This window comes from Gopherus flavomarginatus, chromosome 4, assembly GCF_025201925.1.
Source record: "Gopherus flavomarginatus isolate rGopFla2 chromosome 4, rGopFla2.mat.asm, whole genome shotgun sequence".
Lineage (NCBI taxonomy): Eukaryota > Metazoa > Chordata > Testudines > Testudinidae > Gopherus > Gopherus flavomarginatus.
The window spans coordinates 76,584,470-76,595,429 of NC_066620.1; the positions used below are offsets into that span (position 1 = coordinate 76,584,470).

The 10,960-nt window shown below is 38.3% G+C and overlaps 1 protein-coding gene across 3 annotated transcripts in view; it reads left to right on the forward strand.

The window, feature by feature from the left end:
- Positions 1-9,795, forward strand: part of PLD5 (phospholipase D family member 5) — a 230,082-nt gene extending 220,287 nt beyond the window's left edge. For all 3 annotated transcript variants that reach the window (XM_050950429.1, XM_050950430.1, XM_050950431.1), the window contains 2 exons: positions 1,838-1,952; positions 7,958-9,795. In XM_050950429.1, the coding sequence (XP_050806386.1) occupies positions 1,838-1,952; positions 7,958-8,184 (342 nt within the window). In that variant the 3' untranslated portion in view covers positions 8,185-9,795. The remainder of the gene's footprint in view (positions 1-1,837; positions 1,953-7,957) is intronic.
- The last annotated feature ends 1,165 nt before the right edge of the window (positions 9,796-10,960 follow it).

Sequence of the window (10,960 nt, forward strand, 5' to 3'; positions counted from 1 at the left end):
TTGAAAGTATCTTGTCGTCTTATTGGTCCTTCTGGTCAGGTGTCAGCTAGGTTATGTGAGCTTCTTAACCCTTTAGAGCAGAGGTCAGCAACCTTTCAGAAGTGGTGTGCCGAGTCTTCATTTATTCACTCTAATTTAAGGTTTCGCGTGCCGGTAATACATTTTAACATTTTTAGAAAGTCTCTTTCTCTAAGTTTTTTATAATATATAACTAAATTATTGTTGTATATAAAGTAAATAAGGTTTTTAAAATGTTTAAGAAGCTTCATTTAAAATTAAATTAAAATGCAGAGCCCCCTGGACCAGTGGCCAGGACCTGGGCAGTGTGAGTGCCACAGAAAATCAGCTTGTGTGCCGCCTTCGGCATGCATGTCATAGGTTGCCTACATCTGCTTCAGAGGTAAAAGAGGAAGTAACCCTCAACTGTCTGTTTATGACAAGGGGATAGTAGGAAGGATAGTGTAGTGGACAGAGCAGTGGGATAGACTTTGGGAAACCCAACTTTGAGGATGAGTTTGGCTACAGACCACACTGGAAGTCTGTGACTTTGTATAAATTGTTTAATCTGCCCTATGCCTGAGTTCTCCATCTGTAAAATAGGGATGATGATACGTTGTAGATATGTTTGAAGGATAAAATGCATTCATGCTAGTGGGATGTCTAGATATTGTACTGATGAGTCATCTAAGACCCTGGATAGATAAAATTTACCAGCTGTTAATGGTTAGGTAAATGGAATGTAGGGATTATTGATACTAGTTTGATTTATTTGCTACAGTTTAAAAAATAACTGATGTGGCATAACAAGTCTATATGATCATGTGTGTCTATCACTGTTACTTCTGGTCACTTCCAGTTGTTTAGTACACCTATCTTGTTGCATCTTTTCTTTGGGGTGAGGAACATGTCTTTCTGTGTACAGTATTTAGTGCAGTTCCCAGGAAAACTGGGGATGCCATGTCGCTGTAAATTACCTTTATCTGTGGGACTTTGTGAGTCAGCATTTATAGAAAAAGCTGCTATTATCTCTTTGTGAACTGAATGTTTCCAGCCCAAACAGGAGTTATTTCCTGTGTGTAATGGTCCTTTTCCCTTAGGCTGCTTTTGGAGTTTTGGGCCAGTTTTACTTTATGAAACACAAATAATGTATCCAATATAGTATTGCAGATTTCATTATGTTTGATATTCAGCTAGATTAAAATAGAAAGCGCTTGTGGTACTTCCATAAAACTAACCCTTTCAGACATTCTCCCTTTATTGTAAAATTAATGGGTTTTTTTTCTTGTTATATGGAAAGTTTGACCTCTGCAAATTACAGACTTAATTTTAAGAAGTTACTGAGATGGGCACATTGCCTGTTATAAGCTATGAAACATATAAGATAAAAATATTAATTCAGTTTATTGGCATGCCTAACAACTTGTATCCTGAGGCTGATTTCAGATTCCAGTGCCCCTTGATGAATGAGGAAATGAGAATTAAAGATATTTCTGGCTCTCATCTTGTAGAAAAGGATGGATTTTGTGTTCATTGTATTGCCTTTTTTACATGCCATTGCATTGCTGCTATTATACCATAGCCACACATTTTGTATATGTTAATTTTTCTACTGGCTACCAAGACACATGTGGTATCGAGAACAACAGTTTGTGTATAAAATACAGTGTAGAGTTTTATAAGAATGAAACAATCTCCTATAAACCGAAGTTAGTTGTGTATAATACTAACTCATTCTCAGTTTAAAATAGGGGGTGGGTTGTAATTTTTCTGTTTCTTCTTTGGCAAAGTTGTGGAGAGGAACTTTCATTAACCTGATTGTCTTTTTTCTTGACTGCAGAAATTTTTTGATCTTGAAGAGGAGAATGCTTGCTTTCTCAAAGAACAAAAGAATACTTCCCTTCCCAAATTAAACCGGAATAAATATATGGTGACTGATGGAGCTGCTTATATTGGTAAGTAAACCCAGATCCCAATCAGTTCTGATGAGTACATTCAGCCCAAACTCTAAAATAACAATTGATTGTAAGCAGAGTATTAAGTACCTAAAAACCCCTTTCAGTGTCTTTGAAGATTGGACATTAAGTGGAAAATTCCTATTTTCAATACAAAGTTGTTTGTCAGTGCTGTGGTAGAGGAGTTGAATTCCTTCCTTCCAATGGATTGTTTCCCAAGGGAAGTGGTAGTGTTTTAAAATATTAAAAGTAGACTGAAAAAGCAACTATAGAATATACTTCATGGAACAGTCCTGCATTGGTTTGGGAATAGATTGGGTGATCTATTAGATCTTGTCAATCTCTAATATCTGTGAAGACTGACTAGCCTCACAATTTGCCATGTCATCACTATGTTTGGGGTATCTTCATAAGTATAAGACAAGCTGCCACTCTGCTAGGGTGACCAGATAGCAAGTGTAAAAAATTGGGATGGGGGTGGGGCATAATAGGTGCCTGTATAAGATAAAGCCCCCAAAATCAGGACTATCCCTATAAAATCGGGACATCTGGTCACTGTACACTCTATTCATCCTTTGCAATTTACCCCAGGAACACAGCCTGCATACTGTAGTGCTTGATTTCAGAATACCTGCATTGTACTGTACATATTTTGGTTCATAATCTGAAAGCGTTGTCCATAGGGTAAGTGCATATTTAAACAATGTCTGTATACAGCTAAGTGTAAACATTCACTTTATATAATAAAATTATTAAATGGAGTAGTAAAACTACCCTTTGGAAACTTGAAGCAAAAGCGAGCACAATAACCTATTTAGGATGGAAATTTTCATTCTTGGATTTATTAAAGTCTCATGAGTGAAAATCTATTACTTTTTAATTCATAGACAGTTTCCTCACTTCCTAAAAATGCAGAGCACAGCTCCAGTAGCTGAACTGAGAAAGGGGTAGATCAGTGAAGTTTCTTTCTCATTCAGGCAGTTACTAGTTGACTCATCTCCTGAAGCTCAACATCAACTGATTTGGCCTAGCTTGACATCCAAAATCCTGCCAGGGCCAGACTTGATGAAGGACCTTGCCTGTTAAGTCACTTCCTAAGGATACACATCTCTGCATCATAAAAACATTCAAATTGCCATACCCAAACCAAGCAACGGTCCATCTAGTCCAATATCCTATGGACTGTGACAGTGGCCAATACCAGATGCTCATACTTCAGAGGAAGGATCAGAAAACCCCGCAATAGACTTTCATGGAACAATATGCCCCTTTGGAAAGGATTCTTTAAAATACCTGTTCAATCATGAGGGTTTATATCCTTTATAAAACACTTAGTTTATTTCCTTTCATTTTAAAAATCCTTACTCTTATAATTCCAGCTATTTTCATTATCATATAAGCATTCACTCTTTTCTGGAATCCTGCTAAGCTTTTGGCCCCAGTAACATCTTATGATAATGATTTCCACAGATTACTTATGTGTTTTGTGAAAAAAGTGTGTCCTTTTAGTAGTTGTAAGTTTTCTGATTTTCAGTTTCATTGACTCTCCCCTTGTTCTTATATTATAAGTAAGGGTGAATAGAAGGGCCTGATCTACCATCTTATACCTCTTTCCAGAGCTCATTCCCTTCTGTTTGGGTGAGCATAAACATTACCATTTTCCCTATTTCCATTTAGCTTTTTGTACAAAAGGCCTGGGGCCAAGTATAGCTGCTGTGGACCTGTTGATGTGCCAAGGATGATTAAACTAAATTAAATGATTCAATTATTTTTTTCAGTTCAAGGATTTATGTCTATATACAGCACTCAGGGTCCTTTTGGTGATGGGTTCTCAACTTATGTTATTTAAAATTTAAATGAAAACGCAAAGATCAGTGTCACCTATTTGGAGCTGGAATAAATTATTTTGACCTTTTCACAAAGGTCATTTGGTTTTTCTCCATGTATTAGCTTTATCAGGGATTTGTGGACAGCAAGATGAGGTTATTTCTACATACAGTTGTTTCCAAAAGTGTATTGTGTACTGCTAGTCGAATATAGTCCCTTCAAAGGCAAAATGTACAGTATCGATCCTCATTTCCTCTCAAATGGAGGACCCTACTTGCAGCAGAACTGGTTCATCTCCACTGGGCAGGGTAAGGTAGGACCTGTGTGAAGCTACCACACCAGGGATTTGGGGTTGTAATGAGAGATACAGCAGCCATTCCCTTCGCACAGGTGAAGAGTGCAGACATTGCGATGGCTCCTCCACTTCACCTCTTCGATGAAGCTGTAGCCCCTGAAGAACTCCTGAGCATACAACCCATTTGCTTGGACTCTACACTGAATTGAAGATTTGGACCAGTGTGTAGCATGCCTTCTTTAACATTGCCACAGTTACAAGACCATAGCTGAGGGTCAAAAGAACTGATGTTGTGTTATAAACATGTTTCATCATAAATTCTTCATTGTGTAAACTATCCTGTGTTCTGTCACTGGATCTTCACCTTCTCCTCTCACGTTTGTAATGTCACAAAATTCTGTTGCTTTCAGTAGAACATCAGCAAAATACACCCATTGCTCTCATTACCAAAGCCCTCTCTGGATCCTTATTATATCTCACCTTGAGTACTGCAGCCGCTTCCTCTATGGCCTCTTGCACACCTTTCTTACCCTCCTCAAACTGTCCAAAATCATGTGCCCTAAATCATAACTCTTTTCTGCATCTCTGACCGTGACCAATTGCTCTTCAGATCCCTGGATCAAATTTCAGCTCCGTGCACTGAAGGTCCTATACAACATGGCTGCATCTTCTACCACTCTGGTGTTTCTTTCCACTGTCTTCACCCCCTTCACTCTTCTCAAGCCACCCAACTAACTACACCATTGAATCCATTTGCAGTTACAACTAATAGGATTTAGAAAAAAGCAAGAATCAAAAGTGTGGAAGGGATAGAAATCGTCATGCTTCAGGGCATGAGCCATCCTGTAACTGAAGGATAAGGAAGAAATGTCCTTTCTGGACAAGTTATTCCATAATTGCCCACTTCAAAATTCTTGCATCTTCCTCTGAAGTGTCCCGTACTGGCCATTATCAGAGAAAAGACAGACCACAGTTGTAATCCAGTATAGCAGCTCCTAAATTCCTCTATCCTTCTCTGGACCTCCTCCTCTGCTGCTCCACACACCTGGAACTTCCTCTCGAACCCAATCCAAAATTCCTCCATCCTTCCTGAAAACACACTTCTTCACTCCATCCATCCCCACTCTCTTAACATATACAAAATGATAAACAAAATATATCGAAATAATGAACCAAGATGCATGTTTAACATCCTTCAGCTACATTGCTTTTCAAGAGTTCGCCTTCCCCTCATCCTCCTCTTCTGTCTGTTGTCGTCTTAGATTTTAGGCTATTCAGATATGGACACTGTCTTCCTGCTTGTTTGTAGAGAACATAGCCCATTACTTGGTTCTACATCGAGAATGAATAATATAGTGGTTTTCAAACAGTATAGATAGTAAATCATGGTGGTAAAAATCAAGTCTTACTTGAACCAATTAACAGCACATAATCACAGAGATGATCATGCTACTTTTGTTCTTTCATTGACTTTAAACAAATGAAGGTTGTTTGTGCAGTTAAGGATTAGATGTACTGGCATAGTCTGACATTAATTTATCCCGAATTCAGGCACAGCATATGTGCACTCACACACAGTAAAGATAAATGCTAATCACTGACTTTTCTATGCAATGAAAGGATTTTTTAAGCACAGCAGAAGCAGAAAGCCTGCCAAACAATCAGTGGGGCCACTGGATGATTGAGTTGCTGAAGGAGCATTCAAGAAACACAAGGCCATTGTGGAGAAGCTAAATAATTCTTTGCATCAGTCTTTTCTGTAGAGGATGTGAGGGAGATTCCCACACCTGAGACATTCTTTTCAGGTGACAAATCTGAGGAACTGTCCCATACTGAGGTGTCAGTAGAGGAGGTTTTAGAACGAATTGATAAATTAAGCAGCAATAAATCACCAAGACCAGATGGTATTCACCCAAGGGTTCTGAAGGAACTCAAATATGAAATCGCAGAACTACTAATTGTGATATGTAACCTATCACTTAAATCAGCTTCTGTACCAGATGGCTGGAGGATAGCTAATGTAAGGTGAATTTATTAGAAGGACTCTAGATGCAATCCTGGCAATTACAGGCTGATAAGCCTAACTTCAGTACAAGGCAAATTGATTGACACTGTTGTAAAGAACATAATTATCAAACACATAGATGAACATGATTTCTTGGAGAAGAGTCAACACAGCTTTTGTAAAGAGAAATCATGCCTCACACATGTATCAGAATTCTTTGAGGGGATCAACAAACATGTGGACAAGGGTGCTCCAGTGAATATATCAAGTATCAGAGGGTAGCCGTGTTAGTCTGGATCTGTAAAAGCAGCAAAGAATCCTGTGGCACCTTATAGACTAACAGACGTTTTGGAGCATGGAGCATGAGCTTTCGTGGGTGAATACCCACTTCCTCAGACATGCATCTGAGGAAGTGGGTATTCACCCACGAAAGCTCATGCTCCATGCTCCAAAACGTCTGTTAGTCTATAAGGTGCCACAGGATTCTTTGCTGCTTTTCCAGTGAATATAGTGTACTTGAACTTTAAGAGAGTCTTTGGCAAGGTCCCTCACCAAAAGCCCAGGCAAAGTAAGTAGTCATGGGATAAGAAGATCATGGATCAGTAACTGGTTAAAAGACAAGAAACAAATAATAGGAATAAACGGTCAGTTGTCAGAATGGAGGGAGGTATAGAGTAGTGTCCCCCCAGCGATCTGTTTTGGGACCAGTGCTGTTCAACATATTCAGAAACAATCTGGAAGAAAGGTATAACAGTGATGTGGCAAAGTTTGCAGCTGATACAAAATAATTCAAGATCGTTAAATCCAAAGCAGTTAAGTAATTCTTAACTGGAAAACAGACGACTAAGGGGGGATCTGATAAAGGTCCATAAAATCTTGAATGGTGTTGAGAAAGTGAATAAGGAAGTGTTAGTTTTGTGAGATCCCTTTGTAAATCTTGCCAGTCTGCTTTGCAATTCCTAACTGTCAGGGTAGTTAAACACTGGAACAAATTGCCCAGGTTGTGGAATCTCTGTGTCTACACCACAAAGTTGCAGCGCTGGTGAGGGGGTTACAGCACTGCAACTTAGGAGGTGTACACATCTGCAGGGCATCACCAGCGCTGCAACTCCCTGTTTGCAGCGCTGGCCGTACACCTGTTGAAACTCGGGTGTAGAGGATCCAGCGCTGGTGATCCAGCGCTGGTCATCAGGTGTAAACACTCACCAGCGTTTTTCTTGACCTCCGTGGAATAAACAGGTATCCCAGCATACCAGAGGAAGCCTCTCTGGTAATCAAGCAGGTCTCCTTCCCCGCGGTTTGCAGGGGTTTCGGGAACGCGAGAACAAACCGCGGGGAAGGAGACCTGCTTGGGGGGGGGGGTGTTCGGGGAACACTGGAGCAAACCGCGGGGAAGGAGACCTGCTTCCCCGCGGTTTGCTCTCGCGTTCCCCTAACCCCCCTTGAAGCCGCCCAACAGCGCTGCAGTGTGGCCACATCTAACACCACTTGCAGCGCTGGTTGCTGTAAGTGTGACCACTCTGCAGCGCTGGCCCTATACAGCTGTACTAATACAGCTGTAACAACCAGCGCTGCAAAATTGTAGATGTAGACATACCCTCTGTCAGGGGAGAGGGACTTCAGTCTTGAGAACAGTAAAATACCTGTTTTGGCTTTCAGACTGAGCAAAGGTGGCTAAAATGCAGAAATGAATTGCAATGTACTTTAGATAAGTAATTTTTTCCTGAGCTGTCATAGAAAATACATATATTCCTGCAATTGTTCTCGAGAGTAGAGGATTGGGGTGGGAAGAAATACTGCATTCTGTTGGATTGCCCTTGAGAAATTGGCTTTTTTTATGTTGTAGTCTCATTATATATTCTTTTCATTTATTTATAGGTAATTTTGACTGGGTGGGAAATGATTTTACTCAAAATGCAGGAGCTGGCATCGTTATCAACCAAGCAGATGTGGCGAACAACACAAGCATCGTTAAGCAACTTAAAGCCGTGTTTGAAAGGGACTGGTATTCACACTATGCCAAAAGTTTGCAACCAACAAAAATCCCAAACTGCTTAAACTACAAACTTAACAAAGCAGTGGCAAGTAAGACTGACATGAATTAAAAAGACTATTTCACTGTATGATGAATGAAGAAATACATCGGGGCTGCTGTAACCCTATTTCATATTTCCAGATAATACTAAAAAAAGGCAAAAAAACAAATTTTTTATTTTTTTTTTTTTTTAGGAAAAAGCACACATATAAAAAGTTCTCTAAACTATACTTTCTATATTGAATTATTTACAACTTTTAAATTTGTTACTTCTGACATTGAATGTCATTTATGCTTCGACATTGATTTTTCACATTTGAATTTGAAAGCATACTTTGATTCCTCTCCTTCAGTTTTAGAATTTTTCGTACCTCCCATCCTGGTTAGGCAGAACTGAAATCTGAGCTATGAAATGTCATTTTAAGATCAGCTGCTATTGATACATAATGGAGGACAGATTTCCCCCATGCAAAAGATACAAGTTTAAGCAAGTATTCTCCTGTGTAAATCATTCCCTCCAAGTATATAGCCATCCAAGCAGATTTTGATAGTTTTGAACAGATAGTTTGATATCAATATCTAATTACATTTTCACACCATCCTCAAAATATATTAAAGCTAGCCATCAGCTTCCTTGTCATCTTCTAATAACAACATACATTTTCTTTTGTCCAAACAACTTTCACTATAACCTCTGCCCCCAAACCTCTTAACTTAACATGCTTCCAAAAAAAATATTAATTTTAATTCCTTCTACCATCAATGTTTATTCCTTGTTATACCAATGTCTCTTTAATTTTGAAATTCCTGGATTCTGAGGATGTTTTATTATAAAAATCTATTATTATGATCCAGGGCTGTCTTTTCTTGTCAGCTGTACAATGTGATTTTCCCAGTTTGAAGTATTTCTCAAGAGTGAGACAGCAATTTTGTGTAGCATCATTGTTTGGGGAAAAAACCAAAACCCTTAAATGCTACTTTTTGAAAAAGGTGAAGGGCTGTGTAAAGCTGTACAATACTTTTAGTGAAAATTTTCAGTTTTGTTCTAATTAATTTCATACCTGGCAAACTTTGCCTTGTTAATTTAAAAACAAAATGAATGAACGAACAAACAAACAAAAAAGTATCCTTTTGTGAAATGGTGTTTTTGGGTCAAAATAGGTCATTCAATTTCTTGCATGTTTTTTATAACTATAAAAGAAATGGGGACAGATTCATTTCTGGTGTAACTCCACACCTCACTGACTTCAGCAATTACACCAGCAATGAATTTCATCCAGCATATTCAAAGTGAAGATCAGTTTTCAAATCAGATCCGTTTATTTGCAAAATTTCACTGAAGGACCAAGAGAAGCTCTAGCGTGAATATCTTTCAATCATGTGTCTTGGGATAAACTTAATATTAAGTCCTTGCATAAAGGCAGAAGAGCCAAAAATTCCAGAGTATGCAGTTATAGCTTCTGCTAGCAGTAGCATATAAAAAGATAAAAAATATTAACCACTGATATATTTCCCTTCCTTGCATTGTTGATACTAGGAATGCATTGAATTTTTAGTATGTTTTATACAGATAATGGAAAATGTCAATGGAGCAAAACCTTGTCAATAGGAGAAAGTGATTTTGGGTTGCCACTGACCTTATAATTCTGATACCAAATGAATGACATAGATACAGTAGTTCTATCTGCTTACGGTCCATTATGGTATAAGTGGATTCCCATGAGCTGGAAGAACAAATTTGTGTACTTCAGTCATCCAGAGTAGAACTAATACATCAAAGTACAGGGTTTTGTTTTTTCAAAACAATATACTGTGTTTTTATGAACCATCTGATTTATGAACAGAAGGGTTTATTTTTAAATAACTTTTATCAGTAAATAGTAGTCAGCCATTCTACAATTAGACTGGCAGGCACAAGTTTCATTTGGTATAAAATATGTACTAATGATTTTAATATAGCTGTTTCAAATGAAGCAGCTCCAAAGAAGTGCAGAAGGCTTTTGTATGGTATGTTAGCCAAAAGATAAAGTGCATCCTTGGATTTAAAAAAGAGGATACGGAGTTTAAAAGAAATCTTATTAGTTTTTAGAACACATCAAAGGGGATAATAGCAATCATTCTTTCTGGGTTGGTACTATTATAGTTCAAATAGATCAAATGCAGTGGACCAGGTTTTGATCTCAGTTATGCCAAAGTAAATATGAGGCAACTCTATTAAAGTTAATTTGCACTGGTTCATTTGAGATCAGAACCACTGTTTCCTTTTGCTTTAGTTCTGTAGAGCACCACCACTGCCTGGCTTGTTTTCAAATTCCTGTAGGAATGTGCATGTAGTAGTTTTTCACACAGACCTCTCAAACAGGATCCAGAAGATGCACTTTCTCTAACTCCCTTCTAACTGGCATTTGTAACTCTGTCATATTACAAAGGCTTTTCTAAAGAGATCAGTTTTATTCTTAAAGAATGTAGACTGTAATTGTTGTTTGCTGCAAACATTTACTAGTGCCTTATTCATGCACAAGGTTTTGTTTAACTATTTCTCTTGTGAAACCCTGCTGAGATCTTGTGTTTAATACTAAAGCATAAAAACAGCTTGTTAAAAAAGACAAAAACCTACACATTGTGAATGTTTAGAATTCAGTACCTAGTGCTAGAGTCACAAAAAGGCAAAACTGTTGCCAAGAGCTGGGCCCAAATCAAAGCCTTGTATATGAACACACCTGAACTTCAGGGTGTTTTAAATGCCCCCCAGCTTTGGATCCAAATTTCACAAATGGACTCATCTTTATTATGAGATAATGCAAATCTCAAATCAAAATAGTTCTGATTTTGGGGACATTCAGAAT